The 17,528-nt window shown below is 40.9% G+C and overlaps 1 protein-coding gene across 5 annotated transcripts in view; it reads left to right on the forward strand.

Annotated features, from left to right (window-relative positions):
* Window positions 1-17,528, forward strand: part of CLYBL (citramalyl-CoA lyase) — a 179,703-nt gene that overhangs the window by 133,770 nt on the left and 28,405 nt on the right. For all 5 annotated transcript variants that reach the window (XM_065057643.1, XM_065057650.1, XM_065057671.1 and 2 more), the window contains exon 3: window positions 16,799-16,987. In XM_065057643.1, coding sequence (XP_064913715.1) covers window positions 16,799-16,987 — 189 coding nt within the window. The remainder of the gene's footprint in view (window positions 1-16,798; window positions 16,988-17,528) is intronic.

Raw genomic sequence — 17,528 nt, forward strand, 5'->3', positions numbered from 1 at the left:
TCAATTAAAGAAATACATTAATGCTTATATAGTTTCAGATCCACAGCAAATAATGCTCTTCAATGCTCTTTGTCACTGTTTTCATTGACTTTAGAACAATATGTGTGCTGTCCTGTCAATAACATTTCAAAGGAAGGCAGATATTGAATGCAAGCTATAACAAAATCAAAGTTTCTTTGAAATTTTAAAGGAAAAAGAAGAAAAAGAGCCCAAAATATGTATGGTGGGCCAGTATTTAGGCCAGAAAGATGACTTATACTCAGATGTACACTTTGTAAGTTGCTGCCAAGCACCGGGCTGAATTAATCTTCCCCCTTCACTAGTGGACGTACCATTGGGACTCAAAGCAGGATGAACCCTTATTGGCAGCTGCCTCCTTTTCTTCCAGGTTGCACAAAACACAGATCCAAAATCTTTACTGTCTTGATGGGCTTGAATTTCCAGCTTGCATACTGACACTCCTTTCTCAGTGCAAAAGAGAGGGGAATCAATGTTCTCTCATAATTTTAGTTTGATATTTTCTCATTTTCACAGAGTAAACTGTTTAAAATGAACCCTCTAAAAGTCTGCCTTTGGATGTTAATTTTTAGCCCCTGAGATAATGACCTACAAGCTCTAAAACCACTGCATGAATCCTGTAACATCACAGACCATTAAAAAAAAAAAAAGGTAACACGTTAAGGAGCCAATTTCCATTATTTGCTGCAATTCCTTTGCCATCAGCCTGGCAGAGCTGGCAGCTTTAGCCAGCTGCTCCTGTTCCCTGCAGCCACCAGTTTGTCTTCCAGGGAGCTGGGGAGCGCTGTCGGGGGCGACTCTGCAAAGTGATGGGGACAACTCCTTGGTGCATCAGTGCTGCTGGGAACCCAAAGGCCTGAGGATACCACAGGGAACCAGCCTGGGCCAGGGGGATTTGTCCATCAGGACCACCGCTCCAGGAGGCCGTTTACCAAGTGTTCCACAAGGATGAGGGCAGAAAGGACAAAAGCTTCTTCTAAGCAAATCCAGGCCCTCTGCAAAAATAAATAATAATCCACATCTGTGTCTGATTCTTGGCAAGGAAGGGGAAAGGTGAATGATCTGATGTTTGCAGTCATGGTTCCTGGCAGCTTTGCAATGTCTCTGTCTTGATATATATTCCTCTGTCCACTGACATTTTTTTGTAAGAAATAAGTGCGGGGGAAACCGTGGCAAGCTAGTATATAATTTTCCTGGATGAAGGTGAATAATAAGTGAGTAAAACAAGATGACTCTTCTTATGACCTTTAAGTATTAATAAATTAAATACCCATTTGCATTACTCATTTTTTATTATTAATGTATTTCTTTTATTCTTGGTGTGTCGGGTCATTAGCACTTTCTGCTTCTTCCCATTTCAGAAAATGCTTACAAGCGTTGTAAAGATTCCCAAACGCTCCATGTATAGATGTACATACACAGTCACTGGATGAAGCACCATGCAAACCAGCAGCAGATGTAAGCAGATTTCAGTGGGAGTCTATTGCAATGATTTCACTATTTAAGTCACAGAGCACCAAGGCAGCAGTTTTGGTTTTTTGTTTTTGTTGGTTTGTTGTTGTGGGGTTTTTTAAATGTGTTTACTCTTTTTGTGAGAAACCTAATGATTACAGAAATGAGAAATCAGCCTGCAAACAGTCCAAATTTAAATAAAATCACCCCCACACTAGACTATAACAGTGGCAGATGGACAGAGGAAGAAAGTGTATATAGTCATATTTTTTGCCATTATAGTATAGACCCTTTCAGATTGCAGCAAGCAACTTGCCATCTGCAAATCTGAGTCTTTCCTTTTCTGCTGAGGCACTGATTCAAGAATCATGATTTCTGAAGTTTGAGTTAAAGTGTTAAGCCGTTTATCTCTCGTTTTAAAGGCATACTGATCGCATCGTTTTACTTCAAACACATGGGAAAGGCATCCTGAAAATTTCCCCCCTGAATTTCTCCTTAAGACAAAACCCGGAGCTGCTGGCTCACTCTTAGGTATGTGGTGAGGTAATGGGTTGCACACATGAATAGCTTTTTTGTCAAATAGTCTCTTATTGCTGTTGTTCTCCCAGCTTTTGTTTGATTTACTCTATGGGCAAATGATTTGCTCTGTGCCTATATGATATGTAGGTCACACTGAGCACCTTCCTGACTGCAGTACCCATACTCAACAGCAGCAATGGGGGTTTGGTTTTAATGTTGCCCCTCTGAAGAGATGAAAATCTCATCACTACATAAATGTCATTGATTTTTAAGGGCCAGGTCTCACGTGAATGGCTGCTGATTTAGTAGGAGTGTCAATTTAATACAGATTTGCAAACAAAATCTGGGTACATTTTTAAAACCCCTCAGTGTGTCAACCCACTGTTGTTTTCCATAGTTCTATCTGAGTGTGAGTTTCCAAAGTGATGCTGAGGGTGTGACCATCACAGAGGTCAGACAAACATATGCAAGTTGCAGCCTACCAGGTTTTCCGATGCTTTCACATTATGGGCAGGGAGTTACCTAATCTAAGGGTCAGGACTCCCATAAAGGTTTAACAGTTTTTTTCTCTCTGTGTAGCTGGCAGTAACCAAAAAATGTCTTTTAGGGATGAAAGCCTATTTTGAAATTGTCTAAGAAGAAGAGGATGCAATTTGATTCTGTCAATTCCCTTTCAAGAGGTGCTGCAGTATGCTTTGCATTGCAGTGTTTCTAATTTTCAGCAAATCAGGGTTCCTCTCTATGAGGCAAAAAGAGCAAAGGTTTCTTTTGTTAATCATACATGCAAGAGCCGTGTACAAAATAAAGTATTAAATACAGTAATTACAGTAATTTTTGTTAAAATATTTCTACACAATAAACCTGTGGCTTTGAAACCTCCACCAGAAGCAAAAGAAAAACAATCTGTAATGAAAAAATTGAAATCAGAAGCCGCTAATAACACTAAAGGGAACCCAGAAGCCAAATTAATGTTTCTACAAAGAAATACTTTCCTACACCAGGCAAACTCCTAGTAAGACTCTTACCTGGGTCTTTTTATATAGGATTCAGATTTCATTTTGAAGCATGCTTTTTACAAACTGTTTAGTGTTCATATGTCATTACCACTGTTGGGCCAGATTGCACCTGGCATCGATATAAACAAAGCTTTGGCAAGATTTCTTTCCTTTGGGATGGAGACATCTGATTTTCAAGCTGAAAACATGTCAGTGTTGCAAGACACTCCAAATAGCCTGTTTTACCAGTGCAGTAAATTAACCCGCCTGGTGTAGTGTTAAATGCTTTACAAACATCGACTGAAGGCAAGGGAGAGAAACAGCAAAAAACAAACAAAAACATTTCAATAACTTGTTTGACTAGGAGCAGTGAAAAAAAGTACAAGCAAAGCTTGAAGAGAGGGGGTGGTCCTTGGGAGACAGGACTGCAGAAGAACAAATCTTCCGAATTTTGTCCTGTATTCAATCCAGAGAGTGTGCCACGGTGTGAAAAGACACAGAAGGTAGAGAACAAGTTATGCTGATGACAGAAAAGGCATCTGTATTTGAAAACCAGATTAGGATAAGAGCAAACAGTGACTCCAACTCATCACCTCCTTGTCTACAGGAGGAAGGCTTTTTGAAAGCTGTTGCATGCAAGAGGTTTGCCTTTAATGCCGCAAACTGCTGGTGGACAAAGACTACGTAGACAAAACAGAGGATAAAATATTAGGCTATCCCCTTTGCTTCCACATTCTTCAGGATGAAAAAGCTGAGCTGAACTTTTGGGCACGCAGAATGGGCTGAATGGAAGCTCTCATCGCTAGATCCTGCATTTGTGCTAAGCCTGAATGGTCTAGAGGACAATGGGGTTCAACCTGCCTGTGGCTCTACAGCAATTCTGCAATATAGATGTGAAGCTAGAATAGCTGGAAAGTAGGTCCACATGCGTATGGTGACGAAGAGCGACCTGTCCTGAGAAACACAGACAGAAGCAGTGTTCTTGAGTATATGTATTTATATAGCTGTAACACTGAAGCCATTTTGCTACTCGTCTTGCTGTTTAAATTATCTGGGTAGCTGTCTATTTACAAACATGCATGTAAGTGGGCTAGAATAATTAATTAATATTCTTAAGCATTCATAAAATGTGACGAAGTTTAGGTTAGGGTGGATGATAATTCCCAAGAGGATTACATTTCTGTTAAGTGTAGGTTTATATTAGTAAGATCAGCATGATTGATTCTTGCTTGGCCAGCGATAGAGGACTCAGCTTCCATACTGGCAGAGATTATATCTGGTCAACAGGAAAGGAAAACTGGCCAAGAAACTGCCAACACAGAATGTGAAGCTGTGAAACCTGGTCAAGAAGAAATAAAGCCAAATAAGCAACAGATGAAAAATTATCTTAAAGCAAAGATCAAATCACTCAGTTGGAAATGAGAATTGTATTGGAAAAGGTAATGCCAAGAGCATGGAGGGACATAGGAATTAAAAAAAATATTAATAAATAAATTAGAGTGATTAACACCAGTAATTTTTTTAAAATGGACCTTAACATTTTTCAAGAAAATGTAAAACAAGTAGTCAGTTTTAATATGCACAAAGACTTCTGACAAACAGCAGAGAGGACTTTTAAACCTTGTGAATCTTTTGGAAGAGAATGCCACAGGTCCCAGTACAAGAGAGTTGTGGGCATACTGGAGAGGGTCCAGCAAGGAGTCACAAAGATGATGAAGGGATTGGAGCTTGTGTCCTATGAGGAGATACTGAGAGAGCTGGGACAGTTCAGCCTGGAGTGGAGAAGGCTCAGGGGGATCTCATCAATGTATATAAATACCTGAAGGGAGGGTGCAAAGAGGAGGGACCCAGGCTCTGCTCAGTGGTGCCCAGGGACAGGACCAGAGGCAATGGACACAAACTTTAACACGGGAGGTTCCCTCTCAGCATCACGAAACACTTTTTCTCTGTGAGGATGACTGAGCACTGGCACGGGTTTCCCAGGGAGGTTGTGGAGTCTCCATCCTTGGAAATATTCAAAAGCTGCCTGGAGATGGTCTTGGGCAACCAGCTCTAGCAAGGATTTAGAGTAGATGGCCTCCAGGGGCCTCTTCCAACCTCAGCCATTCTGTGATTCTGCAATTCTGTCTAAATCCCACTGGGGAAGGTGAATGAGGAACCAAAAAAGAAAGACACTTTGGTAAGATTCACACTTTACAATGGTTTTCTGGTACTATTGTACCTGGTACAGCACCCTTAGATGTTGGAGTAGTCTGGTGGTCTCAAGAGGGACAACAGATTTATTCCTGCACCCATGCTGCAGGAACCTACTGCCTCCGAAGAGAAGGCTTCCTAGGAAGTTTATTGACCATTGCATGCCACATGAAAGAGTAGGGAGAGAAGTGGGTAGGGAACTCACCAACAAATAAAGCAGAACAGCACTGATGTTGTTTATTTTACCCTCAGAAAATAAGTGAGGTTCTCTAGATGTAGAGCAAACCCTGGACAAGTGACGTAAGGACCACCTTGGACTGTACTGACCACAGCCCCATCCCAAGCAAAACCAATGACACTTTAACCAGCAGAGGACATGAATGATCTGCTGTGTTCAGCAGCATAACCACACACCAACACAAGCACCACAAACACACTGGTGGGGATGGTTCCTCAATGCCCAGCTGAAATGAGCAAATGGAGCTTCTGGAGGTCGCAGGGATGGCTGCCGCATGGACACGATGCTCAGTGACAGTCTGGCAACAAAGGGAGCAACCACTGCTGAGTCCCAGCAGGGTCAACCTGCACCTGATGCAGGTGATGGGACTGGGGTCTCTGGCTGGAGGAAATGTCTCTGGGCACTGCGGGGGGAAAACTACCTTCTGGTCTCAATATAAAACACGTTATTACTGAGGTAATCAAAAAGCGTAAACAGGTTTAGTAAGTAAAGCAGAACAGCTTCCCTTAAAAATAGTTTGTTTTGTAAGTAGGACGTGTTTTCATGAATCCCTATTGGCAGTCCACCCAGATCAAGAAGGAGATTCATATCAAGTCAAAGGGACAAAGAAATGCTGAATACATATTTAATCAACACAGTTACCCAACAATAAAGTGAGCCAGGATATTGTAAGCAAAAATGCTATTTTAATAGCTGTCAAACTTGTGAATACTGAATTCCATTTTAAACGATTGGTTTCAAATTAGTATAATAACACCAAAGCAGCAGTACTATATTAATGCAATTATACTGCTATAAAATCCTGATTGTCCATGTAGCTCATTCACACAAGAAAATAAACTATACTGCTATCAGCACTTTGGCAAACAAATGTATTCCAAAGCTTCACATCAACTTAATGGTATTTGTGTTAACTAAATTCCAAGTAATTAAATTGGTACAAAAGGCAGGGTCCAGACTGGCCCCAGCATTTATTACGTGTGTTAAAAAATGGTCTAAAGCTGAACTCATCATATTACTCTTTTACTGACATTGCGCTTTCCAGAGTCATTGTTCAAAAAGTGAAAGAAAATAACTGATAAGCCAGACATGAAGAATTTGGGCTTAAAGCCTGACAGACTGCTTCAAGTGGATGAAATCTGTGTTGGATTTGGACTTGGACAAATCTAACAGCAGGTGATGGAAACACAGGTGAAGGAGCCCATGTTTTCAGGCCTGGAAAAATGTTATGAAGGGAGCAACCTAAGTGAAGGCAAAAGCTGTATTAGTTGAGTAATCAATGATTTAATGTGGTGCCCTGCTTCCAGATGCCCTGGTCAGCTATGCTGAGGTAACGTTATGGGCAAGTACATACAGATGTAAGAATTTGGGCTCATAGTGATGGCTGATTTGGGATGGAAGCACTTGCTTAAATCCTACCTGCTACTCTCCTCATTAGCACAAAATAAGTGAAATTATGGGTGCTTAGCTGCTCGGCTCTGGTGGAAAAAAAAACTCAAAACCATCTCAGGAAGTTCCTCTTTCCATGTTGCCCTTCCTGGCTGCTTGTTGTCATCTGTAGCAACCCCCTTGCTTGCACTGATGTGATTGTTTGTATGGCCATGCTGTAAACAGGACTGCTGAAATGGTCTGAGTAAAAAAATTCTACTCTTCCACTCAGAAATAAAATAAACCTGAGTTTTCAAATGTCATTGATTCAGTGATCCAGTTTGCATCTTGGCTGGGGAAACAGTTGCACTGGAAATGCTTGCATGGACTCAAAAATGGGGCATGGAGTGGGAATAAGCAGAGGAGGGTAGGAACTGCTTGTATCTTACAGAAATAAACATATGTTGATTTATCTTATCCTTTTTTTTGGAGAAAATGCACCAATCTTACTTTAAACTTTACAGATATTCCAGAAGCCCCACTGAGGAACACCTTCTCAGTCAATCTAGCATTAAAAATAGTTTATTTCATCTGGAAAAAAATACAGTTGAAGAAAAACTTCGGGAAAGAAATGCCACAAGGTCCAGTAATTTGTTCCACTGCAATCAGCAATATCTCACTGAGGAACTTGAAAAGGTTCTGAAGAACACCAATAAACAATTAAGTTTTCTTCTCTATGTGTCTATAAAGACGTGTATGGTATTGTACCAGTATGATACATCTGTCAGTGATGTACAAATACCATACTACAACCATAGGATTGACATAGGGAAGATTTGCCCTAGAAAATAACCACTTCTTCAGGTCCCACTTTCAAACTTGAGAAAAATCTCAGTTCTTTTAACACTGATCATAGGTCTAGACAGGGAAAAATTCACATTGTCAGATTTGGTTTAGACAACAGAAAACAAGTGAAGTAATTCCTAAAATGTCCTCGCTCCTTGCCATGAGTACGTGAGTCATAGAGTTGATGTTACTTTATGTGAGATCCCAGTCTCTCCCTCAGCAAGTCACAGCCGATGCGGGGACAGGGAGGACGTGGCATTCTGGTGCTGTTTCCCCTCTCCCACCTCAAGGGTGTGGGGGTGGATAGAAAGGGGTGCAGTTGCTTTTGTACTGCTGCCCATCCTTTGGGGGCTCTGCCAAGAGGGAAAAGGTAGCTGTGATGGGCTTTGGCTCATCATTAGCAGCATCTGAGAAAATGTTGCCCGCAAGAGGTGCTAAAACCTGCATTTGGAGTGGTGTGGGTATTTGGGATCCTTGACTCACCTGAGGCACCAATCCAACTAGGATCTCTTATCACAAGGTAGCCTTTCTGGTAGAGAAAGAAGAAGGATTTCTAGCAAAATCTAGCGCAGTGAGGTGGGTCTGTGTTAAAGTAAGCACTGGCAGAGAAATACATGTGTAAAACAAGTTTGCTTTGCAGGAAGGCAAGAGTTGTGTCAATTTAGTGCGAAGGTTGTTAAGTCAAACATTCCTGTGTTGCCTGTCCCGGTGGAGAGCTATCTATTCAGTGCTCCTGGCATCTACTTCTTTCAAGCATATAACTGAAGAAGATCTAAAATTATTTTCATACTCTCCTAACATTATTCTCCTATGGAAGTAATTACTGCAGTCATAGGCTACTCCTACAATGCTAAATGCATCTGACCCAAGGAGAGATCCCTGGTGCCCTTGCCTAGTGCGGCAGAGGGGCTCATGTCCACATTGCATAGGGACAAACCTCTAGAGCAAGCTGCAGTGATGGATACGTAGCACGTGGGTCTGGGTCTCCCCATGACACACAGTGGGGCTTTGACGGAGGTACAGCGCAATTGTTTTTCTGGGTGGTTTTTCTCCAGTTCTAGCGGCTGAAATAATACTAGGTAGGACCAGATGGTCCTTGTGGTCCCTTCCAACCTAGTATTCTATGATTCTGTGATTCTATGCTTCTATGAATACGAGGAGTGTGCCATATCAGTGTGGGGGTTTTTAACCCTCAGCTATGTGTTGCATGCCCTGGGGCATTTCAAAATGTCACGTTTGAGTGTTTGAAGGTACACAGGCCTTGCTGGATCAGCATCACAGGACTGAGCAGGGGGGAGGCAGCTGAATATGGTGCTGTTCTGCCCATACTTCACTTCGGGTGCAACACGTGCAGAGACCTGTCTCTAAAACCACACTGTTGTTTTGGTTTGGAGGAAATAATGATTCACTCCCTCAAAGGAGAGTCTGGATGTAAATGAGCCGTTGTGCCTGGTGGGCAGGTGAGGTCCAAGAACATCAGGTGAAGTTGGGAGCTAAGTTATCTGATGGTGTAGATTTTCTCAGAGGGTCCATAAACAGAAACTGAGACAAATGACTTGATCTCACAAGGGACCACGGGACTGGATGAGAAAATCTCTGCTTTAAAAAGCTGCCCATGAGATGAGAAGGTATAAGTCTCTCTAGACAACACAAGAACCCACCTGGTGGGTGGACTTCCTGGGGATGTCTTGCTCAGCGTATGACATCTGAGTGACCAGTGGGTGTCATAAATCCTGAGCCAAACCTATTGCATGGAAACATATGCATCTACAAGGTGACACCACTTAACTTTAAAATATAAGTTGAAAAGGATGCGATGAGAACTTGTTAGCACAAGCACAATTTTACTGTGGGCATAACCTGTAAACACTTGGACTTGGTAAATTCTGTGGGACTTTGATCACATTACAAAATATTAATTTGCTAATTAACTAATGCAGATAAAGGACTTTATGAAAAATGAGATAAGAGCTGTTAATCAGTATTTGCGCAATACAAAAGGACATGCACAGTTGTTCCAAGTTTTCTCTTTCAAACCTCTAGTTTTGCTGAGACTGTGGGCAGACTGGGAAAAGTTCTTCCAGGAAAGAGGAAGGATGAAGGAAACCATGGCACAGCTGACCTGATTTTTCTTACTGCCTTCTGCATTCCTGGGGGCTTCTGAGCAGCTTGGGGCAAATGTTGGCTCCTTCAGTACAAGCAGGCACAAGCCTCTGGCCAGTTGCTTTCTTTCTGATAAACTTCTATTTGCCTCCTTTAGCTTGCCTTTAAGTTTCCACACTGTTTAACTTTTACCTTGTTTGGCTTTAATGATTTTTTTAAATAATTTATTAAATAATTGAGGCAGTAACTAAACAGTGCTTCTGATGCTACTCATTTGCCACTCTTCGAAATGTACAAGACATGTCTCACTTAGAATCACCACACCTGAAATCAGCTGCTGAACTAATAATTCACTAAAGCAGATGTACTTTTGACCAACAGCAATGTATTTCATTATCAGCATTAATAAAAAGATACATTAAAAAAAAAAAAACTGGATGCCTAGATGTACACATTTTCCATAAAAATTTATTACATTTTGCCAAGAAAATACACCTTAAACTAGAAGATTTTTAAATAAAAAATGTCCATAACATACAGTTAAATTCATGTGTTGGATGAAAGAAATGTACAGCCTTTTTGGTTTTTTTTAATTGATACATCAGATTTAATGTTTTGTGGTCTCACTCCGTCGTGCAGCAGCTCACTCGGACTGTCCAGGAAAACTAATTAACACTAATGCTTCTAAAGAATTTTCATTTGTGATGCTAATCTGTCACAAAACCAAAAGCATCCTCAGAAAGCCAGGGAAAGTAAAGAGACTACATCTTGCAGCCAGCTTAAATTAGTGTTAGCTTGATTTGTCTTAATTGAAAGGTTGTTTATATCTCTTTTGTAAGTGTTTATAAAAGTTGGCAGACAGAAGAATAGCTGCCTACGTACATGAACAAAATTTTCTTTTATTGAAGCTGTTGTATATAGTACTGTCATTAAAAAAACATTTTGAAATGTTTCTGTACACAGTTTTAAGGTATAAGCCTGTCTCTGTGTTTATGTATACACACACAGCCCCCCCATGCTGTATTATTTTTGCTACAGAGATATTTTTGCTAAGTCCTCATATTACATGAATATTTCTATGTGCCAATTCATTCTAGAAGCCTACTGGCCTCTATTTAAATTTCTCTGAGATACATGCAAGTCAGAAAAATATCTTAAACACAACTTATGAAAATGTCTTGCTCCTGCACTAATATACACATCCTCGGCTACCCCGTCTCAGCAGAAACGTCGTGCTTAGCTGAGCACCTATGAAGCTTTGTGGGGATCCATGAGCCCTGGGTCCTGGACTGCCGGCTGAGTGGACCTCAGGTTCTTCTTCTCTGGTTAACTATGTTCACAGCATATCAAGCCAGACCATCACCCCATCATCATATGTGGAAATTGTCCAACTCTGATGAGACTGGATAAACCCCACTTAATATCTTCAGGATCCATGTTGGCCACGTTGGTAAAAGGAGGGAGAGGCTTGCTAAGCTTACATGGCAGCAAGCAGCTCCCAGCTATTAATAAACAGCTTTAAGAGACCTTGTCCTTTAAAAATACAAGGTAAATATTGTTGATTGGTGCACTAACACATTCCTAGACTCTAAATAAAACTTCTAGGAAAATGGGCAAAGAAATTAAGATTCCTCAGGAGAGCATAATTAAATTGTAGCTTAGTTCGTAATGCTGGCCACCAAAGTTTGTTTCATTTAAGTGTTGCTAGACCATGTACTGCATGTAAAGACAATTAGCAGAGCAGGGAGAAAAGCAGCAGATGCTAGAGATGCACAGAGTTGGATGACTCATTATGGCATGAAGAATCTCTCTCAGAAAAGTGGAAAGGTTGGTATAAAAAAAGAAAAGGCTTGGACAGACCAAATAATTATTAGTGGAAGAATCCAACAATTTCATGAGAGAGTAGCGGGAAAATCAGAATCTTGCAGTGCTCTAAAATGTGTGTTTGCCTGAACTACAGAGGAGAAACACCGACATACATGATGGAGACCTTATTGTCCCTCCTCCTCCTCCCTGCTCCTGTCCCTCCTTTCCTTTAGGATTACATGGTGGGTTTGGTGTGTTCCCTGTTGAAGCAAAAGAAAGCATGTTTTAAAACTTCCTAAGTCTTCAAAACTACTCAACTGATTATCTGCTGCAAGGTAACTAAAATAAATTATTTAATAACAGTTTCCTGGAGGTTTTGTGATGTATGCATATTTTACAGCAGTTTTTCAGCCTAACAAGATGAACTAGAAATAAGTATTTGCCATTCAAAGATTTATTCTCACAAGTACCTGATGCATGTAAGGTAGAAGGCAAGTCTCATGAACCAGGCACCTCCTGTTCTCAGAAACACTCTGCTCTGCTGTTACGGTTCTCTTTGTTTCCTTAAATGCAATTTGTCTTTTCTCTTGCCAATCCCATTTGTGAATTTGAAACTAAATGAGGTATCATTTTGTATGATATCTCTTCACTGACACAGACAAAGCGTGTAAAAAATGTCAGGCTTTCCCTCTGCAGAAATTCAGTTTTACCCCAAAAATGCTGGGGGTATATAATAGATGTGTGCTTTTGCAGAATCTTATTTGAGAGATGCATTCATAGGGTATGCACTAATATAAGTGACAAAAGATTCAGCAGTGTCAAGTCCTGTAAACAAATTGCTCCAGGGAAGTAACATTAACACGTAATTGTATGTTTTTACCATGTCAGACCTGTCACAAAAAATAACTTGAATTGTGATTATAGTAATTAATTTTTCCTCTGCCATTTGAAACATGCAAACTGATTATGGCAATGAGGATGGTAGATTCTGGCCTGCCATTTTAGCACATCGTATATTTCCATTTCCATATGAAGTATTATTAACAAAAGATGTTAACAGGATGAGATGCATACATAAACATACCTTTAAGTATTTGCACTGTATTTACACTAAGACCCAAAGGTCTTGAGGAAAAAAAAGGGGCGGGGGGGGGGGGTGTCAGACTAGGCGGTAAAGATAAAGCAAAACAGATTTTGTCCCCAAAGTTAGGAAGGTCTAGAAATCACAGCACTGGAAAGCTGGTGTGTAGGGTATTGTACCACTTTGAAAAGAAAGAAGAAAATGTCATTTTTCCATCTGCTGTTGCATTCCCAAAAATTCTGTTAATCTGACCATCTTTCCTTCATTATTGCTGTATTATCACTGTGTCCAGGGTGAGTGGGTGGCTGAGCTTCCAGCTTTACGGCATTCCTTCTGTTTTGAAGCAGAAATTTCTCTGTCTTGACAAGAAAAAAAAAATAAAAGAAGGAAGGATAGTGATTCAGCTGGCAGGAGGCTATGATAATACAGTTACCAGAGGCACCTATTTAGGTGCAGTTGTACTGTGTAGTTTTTATAAATAAGCCCGAGGGGCTCCTTCTTCGCCGCCACCCCCTTCCCTGAGTCTCGCGCTCTGCCTGCCTGATCCCATCCGACAGTAGAGCTGATACCACACTAATCCCCGCAAGTTTGGGACTAATGAACTAACTGCTGGGCTGCCGCCACGGAGCTTGGTCCCAAACTATACTGTACTTCACACTCGATTTATTCTCCAGATGGCGAGACTGCGCAGCCCTGCCGCGAGGGACCACCTCTTCCACTGGAGTGTAAAAGTGGACGGATGTTGTTTTCTTTACAGATTTGATAATTCAGAGCTCGGAACTCGTGAGGATGGTTAGTTATTAGGTTTAATGGGTGCCAATTGAGCCGGCAACTTGCATATTCCCGTCTTTAATTTCCATGTCTGGGTGGCGGTGGATTTGTCAGCGATGCTGCGTCACTGAAACCTTTATCTTCTCCAGTTGGCGTAGCTGCGCGTGGTAATGAACATCTTCCCGTGTCCTCCTCTGAGTCAAACAGAAGGGATGCAAAAGTAGCCACCCTAGCCAATGTTTTTTTTTTCCCCAGTGGGTTTTCCAGCATGCATTGCAAATTCAGCATATTTTAATAATATCACTGTATACCACTGTTGTCTTTCTCTGTTGTTCAGTTTGATAAAGAACCCAGCCCATGTGGGACCCAATGGGGATACCACCATCCCAAGCTACCTGGGGAAAGAATTGTTTACTTACCAATCAGATTTATTTCTTTATTAGCTATTCATTCATGACAGAGTGTTACCCAATGTTGTAGTTCTCATGTGAAGAACAGGGTAAATTATTTCACCATTCTTTAAAAATTTTAGTTGGACCATTCTTGGTAGGGACTTCACATAGTGATTGGAAAACATGTTTATTCTTGCATCTACTGCTATAAAGAAATTATTGTATCAAGGACTACTTTTTTCTTTACTATTATGATGTTGAAGTAGTTTACCTAGCTTAAAATTTTAGCTTTTGTGTGGATCCCACTCTAAGAATAGTACCTACATTTCATTGCGTAATGAGTCATAAAGGGCTCTCCCTTTTCTCCATGTTTTTAGAACATTTAGTCAGAGATTTTAGTACATTTTTTATTTACCCATTAAATGTTTTATTGGAAGCTGTGTAGGGAACTTGATATACCCCACTAACATCACTGGGAATTTCTCTGTTGTAGGAAGGGTGGGCACTGAGTCAAACCCCTCACGAGCTCTGACTTTGACTACCAGGCCCTCTCAGTTTGTCCCGCAATTAAAAATGTAAATTAAATCCTGATGTAGAAACTATAGTGAGTAGAAGTATTTTATCATGGAAAGGAAACGTTTCCATTCCTGGGTTATCTAGGCAGACAGATATAAACGTAGTGGTTCTAAGAAAATGCATCAATTCTCAACCCAACAGATGGCATGGGTGTGTTAACTAACACAGCAACATATTTTCTATTAAAATATGGGAAAAAACAACAACCCCCTCCCCATGTTTGTTGGTTGGTATGAATTCAGTGAAGTTGTTGGTTATTTTTGGGATACGTACCAGAGGGCTGCACATTTAGTTTATGTAAATTGATAACAGCAACAGCCTGTTAATAAGTGTTTTGTATGGAAATATACCTAGAAAGACACGATCTGTCTTTTTTGGGAAGGGAGTTTGCAGCCTGAGCAGAAAAATCGCTAATGAGACGGTCTACTGCTCATTATTGCAATCTGAAAAAAATCGTAACAAATTTAGCTGTAAATTTGCTAGATATGTGCCTTCAGTTGGAACTGGATGGTGCCTTAGTGGATAATTTGGGGAGATCTTTCTTTTGCAAATTGGATCAGTATATACTGAAACGGTGATAATCTGACTTTAAGTAAAAGCATAAATTGTCTTGGAGCATGTTTTGAAGCTACCCTTCTGCATCATATCCAGAAGCTTTCGGCCCAGCCCTAGAAACCCATTACCCCCCCGGCTGGAGAAGGGATTTGTATCACCCGGTAATGGCATCATATGGTTCGGTTTACCTAGTTCGGAAGGACTATTTCAGACGGCTGTGCGCCGGAGCTGTCTTCCAGCTGGACGTGTTTGTAGTAAACTGCATGCATCTTTGTGTGGCTTTCCTAATGGCCCCAGTCAGAGCCCATTCACAGCAGTTCGAACATTTTCAGCTCATATTTTCCAGAGATTACCTCCGAACGTGCCCCTCGATGGCGGTGCAGGGGTGCAGACACGTGTGCCGCGTTCCCGTCTGGCCGATTACGGGGCATATGCTCCCAGCCTCCGGAGGAGCACGGCTTGTAGCCCCAAGCCGAAGGCTGCTTGCTTCAGGTTTCATTAACTTTCTGCTTCATTATTCCTTTCCTTTTAACCGGTTAGAGCCATCAGTTGCTTTTTTACTCCAAACTTAGCCTAATTATCGGGGGGTCCCAGCCCTGTAAATCAGTACACTGCAGGGCTGTCGCAAGCTGGCCTGGGAGCCCCTGTTCTGATGGGAGCTGACAACTGTAAGCTACTGTTCCCTCGCACTGTTTAACTCAGACCACATTGGGAAACCGCCTTTGCCCCTTTCGCCGGCAGAGATTTGCATCCGTCTGGTTTAAATCTACTGTCATGTGCCGTCTCCCTGATTGGTATTACCCTGGATATTAACTTTGATGATTTCTTTTTTTTTTTTCCCCCTTGAGTTTGCCTGTTTTCTTGAAAAGCATCTCTATTCAGCGACTTCGTATTGTTAAAAGTTGTTCCTGAACCTCCCCATGAGTCAGGAGCTTTAAAGTTTTATTAGCCCCATAAAAGCTCTTCACAAATGAAATTACTTTTGATAAGTGTGCATTTTGACAATGCAAATTTGTTAGGGGCTGTTGGCGAGTGGTAGGAATGTGGGGTTGAAACTGCAGTTGGGAGGAACGGGGAGCCCAGCACCCTCATTGCCCCTCCCCTCTTCTTCTCCAGGCCAAGAAAACTGTTCCATTTCAGAAAAGCATGGAAGTATTCTTCATACAAATCAAATAGTAAACAGATTTGTAAATTTACGTTCACAAAAATTAGCAAACAGCCGTCGGAAGAACGTGTCCTTGGAGATTTATTTTGTGCTGGCCCTATAGCTTTTACTTGGCTCAAGAAAAACCTACAAGTTGCTTTGGCATTGTTTTCTCATGTGAGTTGTGAACGGTACTATGGGCTTTAATACACTTTGGATACATGGAGAAAAGGAAAACTGATATAGCAAAACCAGAGAAGTAGACGTACATCTGTGCTAGTGACGTTGATGCTGTTTTATTATAACACAGGCAATATAAAGATGAATTACAAAAATTAATTGTTTTATGCAAATGTATTAACATCCCATTTCTGTGAGTGCAGCTGTTTAATGCAACATGTGATTAGTATAAATAATTGTGTTTGTTAGACATGTTCAGTAATAGTGGACACAAAAGTGATGTTTTCTGCAAGTGGTGGTGTGGAAATACTTGGACATAGAACCTGAGCATTTTATTTCCTAGTTATAAAGAAATTAAGAAGGTAAAATTGCGAGGTGCTGGTGATGACTGCTTCAATAAATGTCTAAGGGTGACAGACATTTTGGGGACACCAGTATACTGGCTGTCTAACTTTTTCCCCACATCATTTCAACAAGTTTTCTGCTCAGCGCACTTTTCTGTCAATAGAAAATAAGCTTTCTTTTCCTTTTCTTGTGTCTTTATACACATATACATTGCAGAGAGAAGCAAGACTGACAGTTGTGAAAACCCTTGAAGAGGTTGACCTTGGCCATGCCGAAAAGTGTGTGAGGATAAACTCTGTGTCCAGTGGTCTTGCAGAAGAAGATCTAGAGGTGCTTCTGCAGTCCAAGACCCTTCCTTCAAGCATGATGCTGCCAAAGGTTGAAAATGTTGAAGAAATAAGATGGGTGAGTACCAACAGCACAGTAGCTTTTGACTGAAGCTGTTGGGCCAAGTTCACACAAGCATAGAGATGAATGACTCTGAGTTATGAGGAAGGCTGCAAATACCGTATTGTGTTGTTGCTTGGCTAAGGTAATTGTGAAATGCATGCATTTAAGTGTGTGTAAGATGTGCTATACAAAAAGCATACATAGAACACCTTGCATTTATAAAGAAGACAGATTTATTTCTCCACAGTCAGCAAAGAACCAATATTGATGTCAGAATATTTTATAAAAAATACAATATCTGACTCTTCTCTAACTATCCTAACAAACAAAACTAGTGTTTCTGTCTATAACCCTTAGTTACATGTATTGTAAGCAGTTGTGGAAACCATGTTAGCGACATATGAAAAAATGAGTTGGGGGGAAGGTCACTCCTTGGGGCAACTGGAGGAACAAACAGGAAGCTTTTAACTAGTGTTTTTAATTAGCACAGATATTATTTCCTGAACAGTTCTCTATTTCTTCCTTTTTAATTGCTGACAGGTGTGTTTGTGTTTCA

The sequence above is a fragment of the Columba livia genome, chromosome 1 (genome assembly GCF_036013475.1).
Source record: "Columba livia isolate bColLiv1 breed racing homer chromosome 1, bColLiv1.pat.W.v2, whole genome shotgun sequence".
Classification (NCBI taxonomy): Eukaryota; Metazoa; Chordata; class Aves; order Columbiformes; family Columbidae; genus Columba; species Columba livia.